This window comes from Agrilus planipennis, unplaced genomic scaffold, assembly GCF_000699045.2.
Source record: "Agrilus planipennis isolate EAB-ADULT unplaced genomic scaffold, Apla_2.0 scaffold24, whole genome shotgun sequence".
NCBI lineage: Eukaryota > Metazoa > Arthropoda > Insecta > Coleoptera > Buprestidae > Agrilus > Agrilus planipennis.
Window position 1 is genome coordinate 18,848 of NW_020439076.1, and position 24,277 is coordinate 43,124.

The window sequence follows — 24,277 nt, forward strand, 5'->3', positions numbered from 1 at the left end:
AATAATGACTATCTCAAATGAAATAAAGTGAATATAATAATATTATTGAAATCTTAAGTATGGACCTATTATTTAATCTAAATGCTACCAGAGTTTCCTAGGATGCTTTAAGAAAATTGTATATACTGGAAATTTTATAACTTCGCAATTACTGAAGTTGTAGTGTATTGTATTTATGCTACTAGATATAATGAACGAAAAATAGAAATTGCTGAAAAATACATACTAGAAATAGTTTTGTTTTGGTAAATAAATCCCTCTTTCTTTTGTTTTAGGAATTCCAGAGCTGTGAAAGTGTTCGGTAAGATTGTGAGTGAAACGTTAACTGTGTTTGACAATTCGACGCGAGTTCTTCCCAAAAATTAAATGTATTCAATGGATAAATTCAGCAAGGGCTTTCGCATAAGGTAAATTTACTCACTAAATCTTTCAGAAATAATATTTTCTCTTTTATCAAATTATTATTTCGATTTTATATTGTGTACAGTTAAGTTTGCACAGTAATATTAAAACAGTATATTAATAAATTAACTATGCTGTTTTTAAACGCAGTGTGAATTGAATTTCTCTTTAAAGTGAAATATACTTTTGGTATAAAGTTTACTGGTATGGATTTGGTATCATTTGAGATTTTTCGAAGAATATCGTTATGATATCAAAATCCATTTCGATAGAAAGTTATGGTCAATTGATCAAATCAATCAATTTTACATTAAAGTGAATATTTCAATAAGTCGTGCGATTGTTAGCTAGAAGATTTTGAAAGCGTTCCTTTTCGATAGAACTTTCAAGAGTTGTATACGATTTATGCAGATGCTTACAAGACAAAATATTTTTTCAGTATTAGTTACTTTATTACCAGATAAAAAAGAAAATATCTATATACGGTGTCACCATGAGTCAATGTTAATTGGCGAATTCTTGTATTAGTTTTAGTGTTTTTTTCTTCTTTACCTTTTAATGTATCCGGATGTTAGATATGGATAGCAACATTATTATCCGGATATCGGACACAATGTAGGGATACTTTTAGTTATAAGATGTCTCCTAAATATCATTTCCGGATGTCGCATACGGATACTCTTTACTTTAAAATTTAAAATTTCGATTATACTTGAAATCAACTTCCCGTCAGCACTTTAGGAAGTGAAGCAAATTATAGATTTAGAAGTTACGATCACGTCTTCACGAAGCTGAAATTTAATGGACTACATTGAACTTTGCACTAAACTATACGCGCACCATCTACTTGAGTGCAATTTCAATTAGTACCAAAGTATATTACCCAATTCTATTTTGCTTTTTCATCATGTTTTGATAAACAAAGCCATAAATGAAATGTGTAGACTGTAGAACATTTGAAACGCATCCAATCATTTGCTAACGTTTTTCCACTTAATTTATTTATCTTTATATACTAGCAGTCCCTATATATATTTATATTGGAATGCCTATAATGAATGGAAACGTGTGAGTTACGAAAACAACAAGTTTTTACAGGGTACATTAAGTTTAAATAAAGCAGGCATTTGATCATACGACTGGACTAATGTGGGGATGTGCTAAATGCGAATTTTATGAAAATAAGGATTTTGTGCCAAATGTCATAAATTCGTTTGGCTTGCAATCGTCAATATAAACAGATAAAAGAAAGAAATTCCGTATGTTTCCTAGTTGCAAGTTTATTTAAATAAATGCATTATATACAGGCGATGAAAATTATACTGAGTAAAACCAGTCAGATATGTATGTATGTAATAGAAAGTACACGAATTGTATTAAAAATTATAAAGTGGGGCATGTAAAGTGCTTCAGTATTTACAGGTAATTCATGTAGTTGTAATATCCTGCGAATTTATTATTATTTACTTTATATGAGGTAAATGTCTAGATGATGGCCTGAAGGGGGTGGGAGTGGGTGGGATCGAAAGAGGAGGTCTCCCCCACCACTGTACCATAAAAAGATCGTGGCGGTCTCACCCCCATAAAAAGTTATGGGGGTTAGATGGGGGTGGGGGTAGGGGGGATCGAAAGAGGGTGGTCACCTGAGTAAAACCCCATAAAAAATTTGCGGCGGTCTCACCCCCATAAAAAGTTATGGGGGTTGAAAGTTGATTATTCTGACAATTTTCATACACTATAATTCAAATAAAATTCAATAAAAAAAAATATTTTCAAGCGGGTGGAGGTGGGGGATCGAAAGAGGGTGGTCACTTGAACAAAACCCTATAACCTAACCTAACCTGTTTATAAAGATATTTAAATGATGTTTTATATAACTTTCTCAATATTTTTATGTATTTTTCATTAGTTTTACCTTTGAATATTGTTTAAGAATGACTATATAAATATTTACATGCCTAGAAATGTATAAAAATTGGCATTATTTATTAACTTTGAACACATAACTTCTTACGGGGGGTGAGACCGCCACGAACTTTTTATGGTACAGTGGTGGGCGAGACCTCTTTCGACCCACCTTCGGGGGTGGGGGACATCGTCTAGACTTTTACCTTATATGATAGAAAGAAGTTCATTACTTCCTGGAATGTTTTAGATTTAGGAAGTACCGTTTTTTTAATTATTTTTAGGGTTCCGTTCGTCCGAATGAAAAACGGAACCCTTATAGGGTCACCCGAGTGTCTGTCTATCAATTTGCTCCGAATATACCGGATCGATTAAGTTGAAATTTAGTACCTACATATATGAATCTCTGTAACCCAAACATGGACGCATAACGTAAATAAAATCATTTTGAACATGGGGGGGTCAATTAGAAATTAAAAAAGGAGTTTTTGCAAATTGTTCCGTATGACATATCAAGTGAAAGGGTTTGTTGTAAGGGTCTCAAATATATATATAGTTTTATAATTCTAAAATAACTAGTTTTAAAGTTATTTACGAAAATAGATGAAAACTTTGACCATTCTCCCCCTTTATCTCCGAAACTATTGAACCTAAAATTTTGAAAAAAATACAGAAAATAATTCTTTACTTATGAAAATAGCTTTTTATATTACATTAGATTAGTATGTAACGTTTATAAACACTAAAAGTCTGCAAGGTGCCAAAATCAATAAGTTATCGTTAATCAATACCTGACATATTAATAAGCGTCAGACATTGCAACAGTTAGGTCATACTGAATGTATTCTTGTACACGAGAAATTGTAAACATAAGAATTATATCGAAATAACAAACAATTTAATATATAGTAGTAATCAATAAACAGTACGAATTAGAACAAACGAGCTATCCCAATACAACCTTAATTACCAATTTTTGTTTGGTAGGTTTTTTGTTACACAAATTATACATTGATGGTGTTGGTTTTTTATTTTATCCCTGGTAGAATTACCTCGCTGGATCCTAAAAAGTGTCGGATCCGCTGGGTTCCGGATTCAAACCGAGCGCCCCGCCTGTCTCACCCCTATTTTATATCTTCCGAATTTTGAAAATTGTCGACTTTTTATATTAAGCTCTAGCCCATGTTCGCTCTCCATTTGTTTTATTTATTTTCATTCCAACTTAACTTATGCGCGAAATATATTATGAATTTCGGATAAGAAACTATAGTATATAAATTAAATTTTCTCTGTGCTTTTGGAAGCTTCAAATAATTTCAAAAGATCTAATCGCAAGTGGATTTTGAATTAATTTCTAATTTAAATCTTAACCCCAATACTCTATCCGTACTTCTACGATACAATTTTTGTTTCGAATACTTCCCCCTCTGCTTCAATTTTAATTACCGAAGTTGAGAGTGACGTTGTTACGATGAAGTGATTTTCACCTCATTGAGTTGAATTGCGAACAAAGGATGTAACATTCGTTATAAGAACGTGACTGGCTAATTACGTACCTATCATTGTTCCAACGATTAAAGCCACCCCACTGAAGAGTCCCACCCGTCTCTTGAGGTGAAGAGCGTCATTCTCAGCTGCCCCGGATCCCTCCAGCTGGTCTGTCCCTCCTGCGCCTGAAGTTTCAAAACCGCCGTTTTCCGCTTCGCTGTCCCTGCTACCATCTCCGTTGCAAATTGTGCTCCTGCCCCGAAATTGTAAGCCTTCTTTTGGGAACCCATTGGTGTTTCCTGGTGACAAAAAAAAAATTCCATTAATCTAGTCATACTATACATATATGAATTAATGTTAAGAGAATGAGGCAAGTAGGGAAATTGGAAAACTTAAAAGTAGAGATGAATAGATTAGAATTGGATAGGAAGGGAGTCAGACAGGGATGCATAGTGTCACCGCTACTTTTTAATCTATACATTGAAGACGCGATCAACATCATTAAAGACAGTACAACTGTAGGGAGAGATATACAGGAACAAAAGATTAGTATGCCTAGATTTGCAGATGATATAGCAGTATCAGCATCTAGCAAGGAGGAGTTAGAGCTAGCTTTAAATATAATGGAAGCGGTATTGACAAAACAGTACTGCATGAAAATAAATAAAAGTAAAACAAAAATGCTGATATGCAAGGGAAGAAAAAGTAGGGAAAGAGCGAACATAAAGATAGGAGACAAAAAACTAGAAGAAGTGACCGATTTTAGTTATCTAGGAAGTCAGATAAGACAGGACGGAAGGAGTAGTAGGGATATAAAGCAGAGGATAGTGTAGGGTCGTGTCGCCTTCAATAAAAAGAACTCACTTCTATGCTCGCGAACGGTTAATTTAGAAATTCGAAAAAGGTTGTTAAAGGTGTATGTTTGGAGCACGACGCTGGACGGGTGCGAAACGTGGACAGTGGGCGCGGCAGAAAAGAAAAGGTTAGAATCGTTGTGGTGTTACAGACGGATGATGAGGATATTAGAAAGTGTAGGAGAACAGAGGACTCTATGGAAGTCAATAAGAAATAGGCGGGATAGGTTGGTAGAACATCTTCCCAGGCATGAAGGTTTAGTTAGAGACATATTAGAGGCAGAAACAGGAGGGGTAGAGATAGACCTAGATTAGATTACTGTTCGCAAATAATTAAGGATATGGGTTGTTCCAGTTTTAGGGAAATGCGAAGATTAGCTCAGGATAGGAAAGAGTGGAAGTACGTGTCCAACCAGTCTTAGGACTGACGATCTTATGATGATGATATATGAATTACTACATCTGTAGAATATGGACCATTTTGTGAGATTCAAAAATGTTCAATAGGATATCTAGTTGTCAAAATAAATCCACGGCGTAGTTGCCCTTACGTGGTAGACGCGTAATCATCATTACAAAAAGTCCATGGTGGTCGCTTTTCTGTCGAAACTGTCATATGAGATCGCTATCGCATTGGATTATGACCAGGGGCGTAACACGGGGGGGGGGCGCGGGTGCCCGGGCACCCACTCGATTAGGTTGGGCACCCAGTCAATTCAGGTAATAATCTAACTCGCAAGTTCGGTGCAAATAGTTCAAACTCGTCAAAATGACTTTTTTTTTGTTAGTACAATGCATTGATGACCTTTTTTTTTAGTCATTTTTGAGCAGCCAGTCAAATTGTAACATTGTTGCGCCCCTGATCATGACTAACGGTTTCGACAGAATAGTTAAACTGCTTGGATATTAGAGCATCTCATCTTTGATGGATAATGATTTTAACTTTAATTTATGGTATGGTAATTACATAAACATAAATATTTATACAGAATCAAGTTGGCAGCGTGATTGCAAGTTAGTGAGCACGTGCCTAATTTGAGCGGGGGATCAAACTGGTGCGCCGCTGCTGTTGACCGATTGGGGCGAGTTTGCACCTCGGTCAGTAGGGGTGGCACTTCACAGGGATACCAATTAAAAACACCATAGTAGGATATTTAGGGGCTAATCTCCTTATCTCCCAATGCTTTTCTTACGACACAATTTTTTATTTCTAATGCTAATTGCTAATCAAATTCGCAACTTCCTCTAATGTGAAGGTTGTGGTACTATTGCGAACCTATTCATGTATTATTTTTTAGTTTGTATGATATATTTTTTTGCTTTGTAATATGCGTATTAAATGTTATCACAAATGAGTATTGAATTGCAACTGGCCGCACATGCAAGTGTAGAAACAAATGATTTCATTATTCTGTTGTCTTGAAACTGCTCGCATTTCTTGAAATCGATACATCCTTATTTAGACTTACATAATTGAAATCAATTCATTTGTTGTGGTGTGTAATTATATACTGACCGACTTCATTTATTGAAAATGTTGTCTTAAATAGTATAAGTTTGTAAATAGATGGAGCTGAACTGATAATTAATGTAAAAAAGGAAGAAAGAGATGGATTTCAGAATGAGACAATTTCTAAAACAATCGGTGGAGAAAGTAATGATCGATTTTAATACGTTAATTATTTATACGGCATTCTTACAGTGCGGAAATACTGTTTTGAAAGAACCAGTGTGCAGTTTTTATAAATTATTTACTAGTCCAATTCTTCAAGTAAAAACCAATTTTGGCAATCATAAAGAAATCGATATGTTTTGGCAAAAGAGGAGTTCATTTTTACAAAAGATATTGAAAAATATAAACTGGTTATGTGGATATGACGTCTTTCTTGATTGATTGATAAATAATAGATGTTAAGTGTAAAAGTTATAGAAGTAAAAGAAAAGCTTGAAGTACAGGTAAAACTGGCGAGGCTTATTACACAAAAGCAATTTAGAGAAACAACGTACAATAGCAATAATAAAAGAAATGAAGCAGGAGCAATCTTGATGGAAAAGAGAAAAGGTGGATAGTTAAGAAAAAAAAATCGGTTGTCTGTAAAGTCGGTTTACTGACGATAGTTGAACGTGACAACGTCATAAGAAGATACTGATGGAATGGTTTCATTTTTCAAAAGAAAATTTTTATTTTATTTGTTTGATAGATATTTTGTATGGATATAGAGGAGGTAAATGGAAATGTATTATTGTATAGCATCTGTCCACGCGGACGCATCGCTCACTCAAGTAGGAGAGAGACAGATGTCGAACGCTGCCGAACGCGGAGGCCGATTGTGCCTCTTTGTCGCTCGTCACGCGCTCTCGCTTGCACTTCAAGCCTTAAATGGAACGCCTCAGAGCGAGGTAACGCCGCATGAGTCATGTTTTTTCGTGCGTGCAGCCGGCTCCATCGAATTATAAGACGTTGTCACGTCAAAAAGCTCAAAGAATCTATACTCAAGTTAAGAATTGCGTGATGTATTAGGAGCAAAGGACAGTGTAGTGATAGATGCAGTAAGATATACTATAATGAAGGAGCAACACGAGGTAAAAATTTGAAAAATAATAAGCACGAAGCATAGAAGGGGGTTCCAGAAAAAAATTTGATATATTCAAGACACACTATTGACTAATAAGTTAATAAATTTCCTTAAAATCATACTTACGTGATGAGAAAAAAAACTACCAGAAAAGAGGGGTGCAGACAGAGACGAGAATGTTTGAACAATTATTAGAAAATCATAACTACAATTGTGCATAGATAAAAGGGAGGAAGAAGAAATATAGTGGGAGAACCAATTCAGCTTTAGGAGCTATAGGGGAACGCGTGAGGCAATTTTAGCTTTATGGGTAAAATGGTAGAGAAAACGGTAAAATGTGAAGAGCGCATTCATCAGATTCGTAGCTTTTGGCTAGATTAAATGGGAAAAGATACTAAATGTACCTACTGAAAATTGTAGGAGTGATATAAAGGGTTAACAGAGTGATATGCAGTTTGTATGTATAAGAAAAAGAACAGAATTTGAGCACCAATGCAGAGAACAATTATAGAAAAACATATAAATTATCTGGGAAGTCAGATATGTAAGGATGGAAAGAGGGGTAGTGACTAATGACACAAAAAAAAGGTGGCTAAGGCTCGAGCCGCCTTAAGTAAAAAGAAATTACTTCTCTGCTGTTATCTGTACGGGTGTGAAAGGTGTTCGGCGGGTATGACGTGAAAGAGAAAGTTGAGTTGTGGTATCATGATGAAAATACAGTGAATAGAAAATGTTAGAAATAAGGGTATATTAGAAAAGGACTCAATTGGACACAGGATATACATACGTCGATAATCTTTGAAACTATTCCGCAGTCGGATTTCGAACAATACTCGACAGGATTAACCACCACCCATTGAAAAGTGTCTTCGAAACAAAAGGTCACCCTGTTCACGGTGCCCAACCAAAAGGTATGCATGAGAGGACCTTTGTTGGTCCACAAACTTTGGCAGATAATAGTGCCCAATTGAATGTCTCCGAAGAGGACAAAAGGGAACTGTAGAAATCAAAAAGGAAGAGATATGGATGATAGACCACCTTCTGAGGCGTGAAAGTTAGAGAAATACGTATCTGACGCAGAAATAGGAATAAAGAGGGACAGAAGAAGATCTTGATTAGATTACCGTTCGCAAATAGTTAAGGATGCTCTAGTTTTAGGAAAATGCGAAAATTGGCTAGCTATAGGAAGAAGTGAAGGTGCGTGTCCAACCAGACTGTCGACCCTATGGTCTGATAACTGCGTCTTTCTAGCTACTAAAATAAGTCAACCTTTTTCACGATTTTTTGTAAAAGAAGTGCATTTTATTATACATGTTTTTATGATTTTATTATCTAGCGAATAGTCCAATACAAGTCTATATTCTTGAAGTACCACTGACGTCTGCCCATCTACGGGGGGGTTTCAAGTTTCTAGATAGAATTAGGGGCTGTTTAACTACACGTATGCACATTTTTTTTGCAATTATTAACCCCCCTCCCTTCCCCTCGTCAGCAAAAGTAAGCTATGGTCTTATCCCCCTCTCCCGTGTTTACGTATTGATTCACGAGAGCCGCAGTCGTAAGTTCCTGAAAATGCATTTCGCTTTCAAGCGTAGATAAGTAGGGTTGCCATTGCCATAAATGTGTTCAAACCAAAATCGACTAAATTTTGTAAAAAAAATCAGATCTCCCATTTCTCATGTCATCAAAAATAAGCAAAGCAAAGATCCTTCAGTCCCCCTGTAGTGCTTACGTAATACTTGAATAGCCTCTTAGGTATCGACTTAAAATATGCAGATATGTATATATGAACTTTATGTTAAGGTCACACCATACGCAAACACGGGACAAGACATTATTTTAATACAACCTACGCTTGCGGGAGTACCCTTCAAGTCAACTTTGTTAGCAGAGTATAAGTAGATTCCTTTTAACTTTTTTCGACTAACACTCACCTAAATGGATATGCAATATTACGTAATTTCAGTTTTGTCAAGAGTTTTTATTAGTTCGCAACGCCTTCTCTCATTTCTGTACTTTACTCATTCGCTATTAAGGCGATTCAGTTTTGACAGACATATGAAAGATATGGCGGAGGTGCTGGGGTTCGTTTTCATTAAAAAGAAAGGGCGAGTAATGTGATTGACACTAAACGAGTAAACGCTATCTAGGCGAAGGAATCCTAAAAAAAATAGCATTTCTGATGACTATATAGTGTCAGTAAAAACTAATGTAATGATTACTTTTTGAATTGGACTGTTTTCTAAGGTGTATCCTGAAATTTGAACGGTGGGCGCGGCGGAAAAGAAAAGGTTGGAAGCGTTCGAAATGTGATGTTATGGGCGAATGATGAGGATACCGTAGATAGATAAGGTTAGAAGTAAAGAGATATTAGAAAGACAATAAGACATGAGCGGGACAAGTTGGTTAGGACACCTTCTCAGGCATTAAGGTCTAGTCAGAAACATATTAGAGGCACAAACGGGAGTTAGGAGGAGTAGAGGTAGACCCAGATTAGATTATTGTTCGCAAACAGTTAAGATTGTGGATTGTTCTAGTTTTGGCGAAATCCGAATATTAGCTCAGGATGGGAAAAAGTGGAAGTGCTTGTCCAACCGGTCTTACGACTGAAGACTTCATGATGATAAGTTTTTAAGATAAAGAAATTCATGCATTACATTAGAAAATATGTAGCACTGTACTACAGATGGCGTTTACAGCGCCATTTGTCGTATTTTCTAAAACGCGCTGTTAAGACAGCAGGTAAAAGTTGGTCTGTGTTCTGTCGGAGCTGGCTGCGACGCGCTGATGAGATCCAAAAAGATCGAAATCGCGATCCGCGTCTGGCAGTTTCGACAGAATACAGACCACTTCGAATTATTTTATGCATTACATTGTTTGGATCGGTGAATTCACGTTACAAGCAACTCAATACGCGTTCTCTAATGCATTTTAATGAGAACGGCTTAAGTTCTTAGTCAGTAATTTATAGAAAGTACTACACCTCATCAGCACGCCATTAACACTTACGATAAACCACCGAAAAAACTTTTCAATGTTTCATTCCCGACAACTACTAATGCTGTTGCGCGGGCTGTACACCTCCGGACTACTCTGGCGGAAAGCCCTCTTCAACTTTCTTTTAGGGATCGAGGGAATGGGTGAGTGGTGGTGGTGGTTGTTGGGATGAGAAAGTTGAGACGGACGAAATAAAAACAGAAGAGACTGAAAGATTATATTATGTGTAGAATACTAGTATTTCTCTAATTGTAAGTGTTCGAAGGAAAAGCTTGGACCAGGGTAGAGTGACCCAGTGACCCGCACTCGAAATGATATCCTCCCGAATGTTAAGCAATGGTCAAACCTCCAGGCTCTGTAAACCACTGACCAAACCGAAAATGCTTTCATAATATCAAGTTATGGTAGTACAACATAGAGAGATTTTATGATTATTGTAACTATAAATTGCGTGGAGGTAAAAAATTAACTATAAAATTGATTGTACTAAATTAGCTGATGGGTTTGTAACCGGAAGATCAAGATATCTCAAAACAAGTTGATTGTATAAAAATTGGTATTCTCTTCTTAAGGCAATTAGCTAAAGCCGAAACACCAATAACCTACCACTAAATCTAGAGCTGAAGTAAAACTGCATTCCTAATAAAAATACACACTCACACCGAATAATTCTACAACCTCAATAACCCACGCAAAAACTGATTATAAGTGAGGTGTAACGCATCTTTATTTACTACTGCCAACTTTTTAGCAAATTTTGAAACGTTACCAAATTTTGTACTATGCGACTTTCACTTAAATACTAACAAACGTGTTTGTTAACTGATAGTATAATATAATGTTATTTCACAACTAGCACAAAATCAAGGTGGTTAGAAAATAACCATCTCTTTTTTCTTTCGTAATTTGCTGATGCTTTGTAGCGTTGAGATACCTACCGATAAAAACGATTAACATTTTTTATGATTATAAGAAAACTATCGAGAGACTAAATATTCAACGTCATACAAATATTACACCATTAATTTAAAATTGCATGTACTCTATAAACATAGTGTGTTCGAAGCAATCCAAACGGTACCAACTGAAGTTAGCAACAGTACGTATTGAACTCACAGAGAAAAGTGATTTTTTAACTACACAATTGGGAATGTAAATATACTGTTGCCAACTTCAGTAAGTACCGTTTAGATTGTCTCTTACAGACTATGTTTCCGATGCACACGTTTTCTCATAAAAATACGAATAAGTGGCAACTTACGTTACTTATTTTCACTCTACTTGATTTATATTTAAAGCGACATGTTGTATCTTTTTTTTGCATTGCATATGCGACATCAACATCGTCTGTATAAAACAATGTGATCAACAGTGACTGAAGTTAGCAATAGTAAACACTGAACTCGTCACTTGAAATATATAAAAACGGCTATTTAACTACACACACCGGCACAACGGAAGTAAAGGTATTTTTTTTCGGATATTGTAGGGTATTTTCACAAGTGGTTTTTTGTATAAGTATTAATACAAACATAACAAGTTGTTTTAAGTATACCCTACGAATTTTTAAGTGTTTTGACAAGAATAATGACAGTTTCATAATTTGCTGTTTGATGGTGGAGGGTCAGTGATGGTATAGGGTGGCATATGTTGAGGAGCCTGCACAGAGTTAGTGATCATTTCTAATGGATCTATCGTCGTCAAGGACAATTGACTACTAATTAATAGTTCATAATTTCCATCATAAATACTTGTAGGTATTTCGTCCGTCATTATGGAACTATTCACGTGAACACGAGATCCGGCCTCCTTGCGGACCCTTTTTGGCACGAAATTTAAAATGGGAGTGTGACGTTCTAATAGTCTAGTATCTATGATCCATACGGTTATATTTCATTTTCCACTTTACAAGTGGGTCCAAGTTCAATGTGCTGGTGTCAATCTTTTTTTATTGGTTCGTACAGACTACATGTCGACGACGACGTAAGCATAGGCATGTCATGCGTTGGACAAAGTTCAATTTTGTGAAAAACGTGGTTCATTAGGATAAAAGCGTTTTATTAGTAGGTGAAGTGTAACGTTAAAACCAATAATCATTCAAGTTAATTATTATAATTGAATTAATAAAACGTAAAAAAAAATAACACACGTGGCGGTTATCACATAGAGTTATTGTTAGATGCCAAGAGTCCAAACGAGTACTAATGAAAAGTTCAGTTATGATCGAGTGGATACCTTTTGTTTGATTAAAATGCAGACATGAGCTTAGACACGTACACTCTAATACTTCTTTGATTACATCTAACATTCTAGTCAGCCGCGGGCAACACCATCAGATACTGGGGACTGCGGTCAAGTGTATTCGCGGATAATTTCAGTGACACAAACTTGGTCCGACGCCCCACTTCTGTCCAAACAGTTGGAATTCGAATCTAAATTTACACGTTGATGGCTTGTTTACCCGCGAAAATTTATTAACTCCAATGGTCGCACCTAATATAAGTATTATATCCAAAGTAGAATCACGTCGCGTTGGAGCACAATTTGTTTGTTTTAATTCTTCTGCAGTAGCGCACATTTTTTTAGGTTAATAGAACACCGACTACGTTACGCACCCGTACGGAGTCGCGCTCCAGGAATACTGTTTTAAAAGTATTATGTACAAGGTGTTTCTGAAATAAGCAGCAAACTTTGAAGGGTGTTAACTAGGTCCAATAGGGAATCGCATGATGAGTAAAGCAACGTGATTAAGGGACAAAAAAATTGTAAGAAATTCAGAGGTAGTTGCAATTCGAAGCAATTAATCGATGAAAAATGTAGATAGTGGCGGTTGTAGAACAACTATACTTCACTTACTTTCTCTAGCAATGTGCCTCTTCCAATGTCTTGGATGCGCGCTGGCAAAATCGTAGGTAAGGAAAAAAAAAGCTCATTATACTCTTGACTCTTCTTCGTTAAACATACTTTTTCATACAGTACCTGCCAAAAGTTTTGTTCAATCATGAATAGTAGTGCGAGTCGAAAACAAGCGTTAAAGCCTTTAATATGTCTTCAAATATAAATAAACATCTCGTTGATATTTCCAGTAGTAAATTGTACCAATAACAGCACATTTGAGCAATGCAATTGTAGTGGATAAAATGGTCAATTTTTCCATGCAGTACTGTACGGATTATACACTCCTCACCGGTTAAAAGTTTGGCCGAGAGTTCTCCTTCCTTTTCTGGCCTAGTGCTGTTCTTTTCTACTTTGCTCCGGTCAAACTGAAGGTCACATCGGTACAGAAAGTAAACGAAGTATAATAACGTAAATTTCAACAGCTCACTACTACGCTAGAGTGCATATCATTACAGTATTATATCAATGTAGGGGATGTAAAAAGTCTGCACAAAAAGTACCCCAATTAACGGGCCATCAATGATTGAGAACAGCTATCGCGTTGTCTTATCGATTTTTCGACGAATCACACATACCTATCCGTGACCTTCGCAAACAGCTGATACATAGACAAGTCAGTTGTACGTAATGATTAGTAATAATCTGCACACGTTGGCGTTCGATTGGCAAGGTATTACCACAAAATACAAAAATAAGTTGAATGTGGAAATATCATGCTGAAACCAATGTATTCATATGTAGAATATGCGGACAAAGTGGTCTCATATGGACGGTGCAATGGGAATGCACCGGCGGTATGACGCGAATACGCGCCATCATCATCATTGCCGGAGCAGCTGGGGCTTTCGGTAATGTCACTACCCTCACGTTTATGTATATTACTGAGTGGTGCGAGACGGCTCATTCTATTTCTTTTATCTTAATTTTTTCGGAGTACCAATCAGGCATAGTGTATTATAATCTTTAAACGCCTATTGCGATAACAACTAATATGTTCATCACCAAGAGTATGCAGTACTATTTAAAGTACATCTCGACATGGTATTAGAAACACAAAATACAAAAGAAAAACTTCTACAATACGGATGCTGCAGGTGATTGAATGCGGCGTTACAATGTCGTATTTCCCTGCGTGATCCTGCCAGGGCCGGACTGACCCTCCATTGTACTTTCAAATACGGTTTTCTCGGAAACGGTGAACATTCGGATCACTAAATATTCACTTAATCTTCTAGTTTAATAGCTTGCTACTTATTTCAGAAACATCCTGTATAATAGATGAAGTACAAATATATTCTTAGACTTACTGCGAACATTCCCTCACTTTTCATTTATGGTGCAACTGTTCTTTGGTTTTAGCTAAGCCAATTGTGTAGGCAACGCACTGGAAGTCTATTAAGTGCCGAAAATGAATTTAGATTTCTAACTCCCTTTGCGAGAAGTGCAACTTTGGGAGGATGTTATTTTATTTAACTACTTACTTAACAAATATTGGTATAATTTACAATGGCAGTACAATTCAGTAACTTGAATTGTTACTTTAGAAAAACGAAGTCAATCATACATACAAATACACACACAGACACACATAAAAGAATTAAGTAACAGAAGATTGTGAAATTACATTTTGAAAGTTTAAACGGCTATATGAATGACCGAAGTCCTTGCCTAGCAATCTTTTCAAGCATTTTCTTTAGAAAATTGCAATCCACTTCACCTTCATTCCATCATTTTCGTATTACAATAGATGGATTGCTAACGTATTTATTGAGATTCTATCAAGATAATTTGGTTGAAAGCGAAAGGTTTGAGTTATATTAGATCAATAAGGCTATTTTAAGACAAGATTACCTTGCAAAATATCGGCTTCGAAACTAAAATCTCTTGCAATTTTTTTTGCTTTATTTTTGTATTTGTAGCGAAGAAACGCAAAACCCGATTCAACACACAATAATATTATAAATATAAATAAAAAAACAAAGAAACGTTCATTTTTAAACATACGGATAAGATCGACATTTACGCACAAGTTGTTACATTAATTAACTGTTTCGGAGAAGGAACAGCAATCGTAGAATCCAATGTATCTCTTTATTAAAAATATTATATGCTGAATTGAAGACAAAACTGCCTCATCTGGTGATAAAACTTTACCGAGTTTTCTTATCCACCCTAGTTTCCCACTCTGCCTACTTTAGATTTCCTTTTATTTCAAACATGAAGAAACAGCTTGTTGGAGAAAATTTTTATTCATTGAGGACATCATAGTTGAAACCCATGTTTATTTTGCAAAACTCGAGGAATTTTCAGTAAAAATTAAAGTTGGAATATCGTTGGACTATGTTATCGATCGCATGTGAGATAACACGTTGAAAAATAAAACAAATGTAGTAATACAATGTGATATATTTCTCATTCCAGAGTCACTGATTATTTTTCAAACAATCCTTGTACGAGTATTGTCTTATTACTCCAACTAACGAAAGTATATTCTGTATTGGAAATATGTATTTATTACAGAGATAAATTGAGAAACGACTTTAGTCTAAGATGCAGAAATTGCTGAAGTTGTTTTGATAATATCAGTTTTGCTATACCTTCGACAATTAATGACTATCATTTGTTTCAAAATTTGGAAACAGAGACCTTGTATTTTGTGAGAACCAAATGGTTCACAAAACTATTAAACAACTATCTGGAAGCCAAATACATTTACAAATGTTTTACCAACATATGGGTTTTCTTTATTATTACATAAAACCAGAAATTTATATTTGGAATAGCTGAGCCAATTTTAATACATTTCAAGGATTTATTAATGTATCAATGCTAAATTTATCATTGTATAGAGGATTTCTCCTTGTTGTGACTCGATATTTAGAACACACAATTACAATAAAAAGTAGGAAAAGAGCGATAGTAGACGAAAAATTAGAAGACGTGGTTGATATTAGGTATCTAGGAAGGAATAGTAGGGATATAAAGCAGAGGATAGCGCAGGGTCGTGTTGCCTTCAATAAAAAAAAGTCACTTCTATGCTCGCGAAAGGTTAATTTAGAAATTCGAAAAAAAAATGTTAAAGGTGTAAGTTTGGAGCGCGGCGCTACACGGGTGCGAAACATGGATTTTCTGAATTTCAATATATGTTCACTTATGGTTTGATGGTCTTCATTACGTCCATCTCATCTTTCTTACCCCGACCACCACCCATCCACTCCCACGATTCCTAAAAGGAAGAGCCTGAAGAGGGCTTTTTGCCGTACCCTCCGGTGTAGTCCTCCCGCCCACTAGCGTTCGCAGTTAATGGGAACGAAACATTCAATTTTTTTTTTAAATTGTTTTCTATTTGTATCATGGACGGTGGGCGCAGTGGAAAAGAAAAGATTAGAAGCTTTATGGTGTTCCAGGTGACAAATGAAGATACAGTGAATAGCAAAGGTTAAAAATTAGGAGATATAGAAGAACAGAGGTCGCTATGAAAGTCAATAAGAAACAGATTAAATAAATTGGTAGAACACCTTCTCAGGCATGAAGGCCTAGTTAGAGACATATTAGAAGGAGTTAAGAGGAGTATAGGTAGACCTAGATTAGATTACTCTTCATAAATAGTTAAGAACGTGGGATATCTAGTTTTCGGGATATTCGAAGATTAGCGAAGAGTAGGGAAAAGTGGTGCGTATCCAACCAGTCTTAGGGCGGCGACCTTATGATGATAATGATGGCATTTATCATTGCTTGCGTGAAAAAGTTGAGAACTGCTGGTATTATTCGCCTGGCGCCTCTGACCGCGATTGCAAAGCTACCACGTGAGGATGCGTAAAAATAATTTCGGTAATAGTTGTTCGAGGCACAGGTTCCGACAATAATTCATAAAAAATACGCACATGTTCTTTTGCACACACCAGCAGTTTACCTCAAAGATGAAAACAACAGTTAATACTTTTGTCTCTTGTCTGCTTACATACCTGTATACTTAAATATATTTTTATCCGGGAATTCAAGCATCGTTGCTTCCTTTGAGTCGAGATATTTTAAGACTGGTCACATGAGATATGTTAAAACTGATTGTATAACACGTAACATTACTAATTGTAGGTATTTACTAGATGAGAACAGTTTTACGGATTGACGTTGGGGTAACGTTTAAAGTAATCAATCTTTTGCGATAAAACAGAAATATATAGGTACTATAGTTTATGGAATTCGGTTTCATCATCACTAATTAATTTTATATTTACCTTGTTTTGTGAAAATAAAAATCAGTGTTTACAGAAAAAAGAAAATTTTTTGTAAATTAAGAAAAAAAAATTGCTTTTTAGCAACAAAAAATACAGCTATTTTAAGTGTCACCTCATGATGTCACAATTCATGTCTTGTTCCGCGCCGACTACTTTTCATATTTGAAAGGAATAAATGAGAAGAGTATTCAATGTCGCGAATAAATTACAAGAAATGTTTGTTATCTACCATTTTACACCCCATTTCGGTTTGCTGTCTAAGTAGCACTACAGTTTTAGATGATCAAAGCCATAATATACACTACGTCTGATTTTGAAAGGTAACATCTGGAGGTAGTGTATAGTGCATGTCGTAATAGGACGGCACAAAAGCCGTCAATGATTGACAACTGTTGTCAGTTTGACAGCCGCGTTATTTTATCATTCTTTGTAAGCAAGCGTCAAGTGACGAAACACGCATACCTATTCGTGACCTTCGCAACAGCTTGTACACAGACAGGTCAATTGCATGTGTGATGATTATTACTAGTAGCCTGCACTCCGTACTTGCGATTCGAGAATGAGAATGCCGGTCAACGTAAATAACGTAATAACATTTGCTACTTAATTTAAAAGTATATTTATTCTGTTATTCATTTCTCTCAAATTTAACTTTTTGATCTATTGCTTGTCATGCGAACGAAGGCGAATTTGAGTGCGATGCGCCGGGATTCACGATCGCCAGAAAGGCGTCATTTTACGAGCAGAATCCATAATATAATTAGCCATTATATTATTCATCTGAAATTAGTTTTGCATCGGTCAGACATGTTTTCACTTCTGTTTTATGCTATTTTTACGTAGAAGAACATTAAATTAAAGAATGTGGTCGAGGTTTTGGTTGAAAATGACTCTTTACACGTATACATCGAGGCCGACACTGTATACACTATGATACATATATGGAAATGAAGCAGATGTTGCCAGCTTTATTTTTTGATGGATATGTTAAGGAATAAGGATATGATAGGGAAAGACAACACGAAGTAAGGAACAATACTTCAGAGAGTTAAAACTGGGGGAGGAACTCGGCAGAAGTAACGTCCCATTTTCCTTTCCTATTTGCTGTTACCATAATATTTAATATCACTATAAGTAATTAACGAAACTTTGCCGGCTTTTTGTTGACAGATAAACTCAATTTGTGTTTGTGTGGTAAAATGTTGAATCAATGTGTTTGTGTGAAATTTTGTCCTAAAAACGAAAGAATCAATTTAAATGTTAATTAATGCCTTTGTCGATGATACTATCTCACAAGCAGGAGTTTATGATTAGTACGAACGCTTTCAAAAAGGTTAAAAACAAAAAAATTACCATTAGAAAGGTTTCTGAAGATACATAGGATTTCATATACGAGGGTGGATTGATAAGTTTCCGGCCTGACCAAGAAAAACAAGGTTTTTAAAAATTTTTTTTTTTTATTTCTCAACATAATCTCCTCCAAGGCTGATACATTTCTCATAGCGGTGTTCCAGTCTATTAATGCCATCTCTATAGACTGATTCGTCAAGCTCCTCAAAATAACCATTTACAGCTTCGATTACTTCTTCATTGTCCGCAAATCTCTTACCGCCAAGCCATTTTTTGAGATTAGGGAACAGAAAATAGTCACTCGGGGCTAGGTCTGGAGAGTAAGGAGGGTGCGGCATCAATTCAAACTTTAGATCGTTGATTTTAGCCGTCGCAACGATTGACGTGTGCGCTGGTGCGTTATCGTGATGAAACAAGATTTTTTTCTTCGCCAGATGAGGTCGTTTAATTTTCACCTCGTGGCTCAAACGTTGCAATAAGTCTGCGTAGTATTGACCAGTGATAGTATTACCCTTTGCAAGGTAATCAATGTATATAATACCTCTTGCATCCCAAAAAACAGTAGCCATAACCTTGTTCGCCGAAAAAATTGTTTTTGCCTTCTTTGGAGTTGGTTCCCCTGGTCCAATCCACTGTTTAGACTGTTCTTTGGTTTCAGGAGTGTAGTGGTGGACCCACGTTTCGTCAACGGTTACGAATCGACGCAAAAATTCGCTTGGATTACGCTTATACAATGACAAATTTGCGGTAGAAATGTTTTTTCGAATCAATTTTTGGTCGACTGTTAGCAAACGCGGCACCCATCTTGCACAGAGCTTTTCCATATGCAAATGTTGGTGCAAAATATGTTGCACACGTTCATATGACATCTTACAGGTCTCAGCTATCTCACGCACTTTCAATCTGCGGTCTCCCAGCACTATTTGATGAATTTTTTCGATCATATCTGGAGTTGTGACCTCAACGGGGCGTCCTGAGCGAGGCCCATCAGAGGTGCTCACACGACCCTTTTTAAACTCGGAAACCCACTGCTTAACGGTTGAATATGACGGGGAGGATGTCCCCAGTGTTGAGTCCATCTCTTTTTTAATTTCCTTCGGCGTTAACCCCTTCAAATAAAAGTATTTGATGACAGCACGATTTTCCTGCTTTTCCATTTTTACGAAAACCACAGAGGCGTCTTGTTCAGCGTGCTGTCAAACCTACACTAGCAAGGAGATCGGGCTGAAACTATAGCTACAAGCTATCCAAGGATGGTACTATAGAATGTCACCTCAAGGTAGGCCTAGTGGCGTCATCTCTTGGTTAGGCCGGAAACTTATCAATCCACCCTCGTACGTAGCTCATGTGAAGCGATTTCCAAATGAATGCTTTGGATATGAAACGAGTGGCAGAAAATTTTGTTCTGAAACTGGTGAATTTTCAATACATCGCATCGCGTAGTCATCGGTGAAGAATTGGTTAGTGACGTCATTAACGATCGAGGTTTGCTCAAATGCGTTACAACTGGTGATGCAACGGGGGTTTCTGGATACAACATCGAAACGAAGGTTCAATCGTCTCAATGGAAGTTTGCTGAAGAGTCAGGACCAAAAATATTAGTGATGAACAAAATGGGCCTCTTGATTTTTTGAAAATGCAAGACCAAGACCGAACAGACAAGACAAAGACCAAAACGAAGACCAAGAGTAAAACCAAGAACGAACAAGACCAGACGAAAAATTATTACTTCCGATGGAAGGATTTATGAGTTAAACTATTTGAAGCAATTTTAATATATTCCCTTTTTGGAGCGACAACTTGTGGATTTTGCACCAAGACATTGACCGGTGCATATACCGCTTTCTTAATCCAGCAGTTCATGGTGAAACATAACATCATTTTCTAACCTGCACACGTTGCACCTTGCGCATTTATCCCATTCCCGAAACTGAAAAGGATGTCTTTTTACGATAGATGAGATAAAGCCAGAGCGAGCTGGAGACCTAACCAAAACATGTATTCCACCAGTGTTATGCAGACTGGAAAGTACAGTGGCATAAGTCTATTCTTTATCAAAAAGGAGCTACTTTGAAGGGGTGGGATAGACGTTAATGATTAAATAAATACTTTTTGAAAAACAAAATGAAAAATTCTCGTTATGTTTTGATCATTCCCCGTATTTCACCTTACTATGTTGACATAACGGTAAGTATCCAAAATAGAAAGAGAAACAGAAGTAGAAACATGCCAATTAGCTGGATTCAATGCAGCTCATTGTCCAGTCGAAATTCGCGGATTTATGCTAGCCAGTGGGCGTAGAGGGGAGGGATGCGGATTTCAAAAATAGACCATTGAATTGCCCCATGCGGCTGAGTTAAATTATACAGCGTATTGTATTAACAATCAGATCACCCTGTAGTTGCAATATTATTATCACACGCCTAATCAATAGATAAAATTGAACGACTCGTGCATTGAGTACTTATGGTGCGACTTTTCTCAGAAGTGTTAATTAATAATATGGTTAACACAATTTATATTTGAACAAGACGGTAAATACTTTAAACGTTTGCTTAGCGCTGTTGATAATTATATCTAAAAAATGCGTCACGAATTGTAAATGCACAAATTTTTTATAATTTCTTTGGCAAATATGCAATTCTTATTAAAATATGAATAAACACTATTCAGTTATGTAACGTTCATCATTTATGTATGAGGGATGTTTCTAAAGTTCTGGGAATTGTACTACAATAAAACTACACAGAAGATAAGTTATAGGCAATGTTATTGGTGCCAGATAAGTCTTGACATGTTTACGCAACTATCTAGTGCAGCGGTCGGGGAACCGGGGTAAATTACCCCAAATGGGGTAAAAAATGAAACTTTTGTGAGTAAAAAGTATATATTTTTAATTTGCTATTTTATAAACCTGTTAGTATTTTTTTCAACTTAAACAATTTAGCGACATATGCAGGCTACGCCATCTCACTCCCCACCACTAAATGTTCTCGAGTTATATCTTTGCGCAGTAAAGCCACTACCTGCTCAGTCCGTGCCATGCCATCAAGATAAATTAAATTTTTAGTTATTGTTTTCTTTTCAAAATTATCATGGGGGCTATAATATGAAAGATGCTAAAAAGAGGAGAATTCGTTTTTTTTTGCTCTTCGCTATGGGGTAATATCAACTTACACAAAAATATTTTGGGGTAATGATTAAAAAAGTTCCCCGACCGCTGATCTAGTGCAATATTATTCATTCTGATTTAGATGTTCGACTGATATAAACGCGTTTTCATAGCACTATTGTTGTATCCATGGAAGACGCAGCAAAATCTCAAAGAGCAATAATTTTCTTTTTGTGGAAAGAAGGTGTAAAAACATCAAAAGTTTTGTTTATCTGGGCGTTAGCAAGGTTCGGCGCGCTGGGTGCCAAGGCTGTTGAGACTAGAACAGACACTCCACTGGTCTGATACTTGTCAACTTCAAGAGTTATTAATTAGCCCGTTACGGTGATGAATTTTGAAATTTTGACAACGAATAATAACCACTGACGAAACGTGGATTCCTTATTTCAATCCTGAGACTAAAAATAAATCCAAAGAATGGAGAAAACTTGAAGAGGTGCCTCCACTGAAGGCGCGTGCGGTCCGGTCTGTTTGAAAGGTAATGCTTAGTGTATTCTGGGATTGCGAAGGGATTATTTTTATGGATTATCTGGCGAAAAGTACTACAATTAACGCAGAATATTCGAAATTAATATCCAGACCACTGCGACAGGCACTTGTCAGAAAACGGCCTGAAAAGTTGCATAAATGTCCGTTATTGCAACAGGATAATGCAAGAAAAATGAAGGACGTTTTGAGCGATTTACTATGGGAATTGCTTCCGCACCCACCTTATTCTCCGGATCTTGCACCCAGTGATTATCACCTGTTCCCAGATTTGAAAAAACCCTTACGGAGTCTTCGATTTGAAAGTTTATCTAACGTAAAACGTGGCATACAATGAAGAGACACCGAAAAAGTTTTTTGCGAACGACTTATCGTTGGGATAAATGTATTAAGTGAAATGGAGATTATGATAAAAAACTACATTGTAATATTGACGAAATTAAAAAAATAATAAAAATTATAACCAAATTCCCAGAACTTTGGAAGCGTCCCTCGTAGATACGTATTTAGCTAGTTTTACTACCGATGATCAGAAAATAAAAATTTATTTTAATGATGGAAAATATGTAGATACTGTCAATAAAATGCAAGAAGAATAATAATTTACTGGTTGGAACGAGATTTGAAAATTTAATTAAGTTTTTTCACTTTCATTTGCCAATAATAAAATAAACAATATTATTCTGTGACCGCAAAGATTATAGCGCTAATTGCCAACAGATTATTATAAGCACAGTTATAAGTGTACGGATATTAGGTAGATAGGTACATAGGTACTTATTACTTACGTGACACTTGCCAGGTAGGCATTTGTTACTTTAGCGGCACTCTGTTGCGTTGTTAACCGACAACAAGTGTTTGAGAACAATCAAATTTCCTATTATATAAATGCATTTCAAGTTCGGTTTTGAGATTGTTTTTAAATGTTATTTTTTTTTAATTTAAGTGTGCATAATATTCATAATTGTTTACGAAAACAATAAGCAATCACACAAAATTGAATTTCCCATTAAAAATTTTAATTAAAACATATTGAATAAGTAGACTTTATTTCTATAAAAGATTACACAACTCTTTTGTATTTGTCCTAAAATTTATTTAATGATTTTTATATGCATTATGTTCCAAAATAAAGGAGAAATACCCCTATTCCATATAAAGTTTGCTTTTGTGTTAGTTACGGTAGTACTTTTTTTGAGTTGTCGTCTATAAAAAAGCATTAAATAGTTCTGGTATATTTAAAAATACCTCGAAAAAATAAAGAGGTACTATAGTAACAACGCCAGAGGTTTGTTTCAAGGAATTGGAATGCACTGTGTTCCCAGTGAGTGACGTTTATTTATTAACAGCAGCTCGACGAATAGCCTAAAAGCAGTTTATTACATAACGGAAATAAATTTCCATCTTTTCCAGTCGCTCATTCTGTACACTTGAATGAAAACTATGAAAGTGTCAAAAATTTACTCGAAGCTTTGAAGATTTTAAAATGGCACGATTTTTAATGGAACTACAGGGTGGATATACAAAATATCCGTGTTATCTCTGTTTGTGGGACAGTAGAGCGGATGCTCAACATTATATTCAAAAATCATTGCCACTAAGAACTGAATTTCTTGTAGGGAGACAAGACGTAAAATAAAATAATTCGAAGTAGTCTGTATTCTGTCGAAACTGCCAGACGCGGATCGCGATTTCGATCTTTTCGGATCTCATCAGCGCGTCGCAGGCAGCTCCGACAGAACACAGGCCAACTTTTACCTGCTGTCTTAACAGCGCGTTTGAGAAAATACTACAAATGGCGCAGTACACGCCATCTGTAGCACGATGCTACATTTTAGGATTACGTATGCTCCAACAAGGTCCACTTGTGTGGATATGTACTTGCTGAAAACGAATCCCGGCGTAGCCAAC

General features: G+C 36.1%; 1 protein-coding gene across 5 annotated transcripts in view; it reads right to left on the reverse strand.

Moving 5' to 3' along the window:
- LOC108742014 (b(0,+)-type amino acid transporter 1) overlaps positions 1-24,277 on the reverse strand; it is a 59,760-nt gene that overhangs the window by 13,084 nt on the left and 22,399 nt on the right. For 3 of the 5 annotated variants that reach the window (XM_025977256.1, XM_025977257.1, XM_025977259.1), the window contains exon 2: positions 3,864-4,094. In XM_025977256.1, the coding sequence (XP_025833041.1) occupies positions 3,864-4,094 (231 nt within the window). Of the gene's footprint in view, positions 1-3,863; positions 4,095-12,457; positions 12,574-23,154; positions 23,209-24,277 lie in introns of those variants that run through there. The other 2 variants (XM_018477020.1, XM_025977258.1) reach the window with 2 other exon arrangements.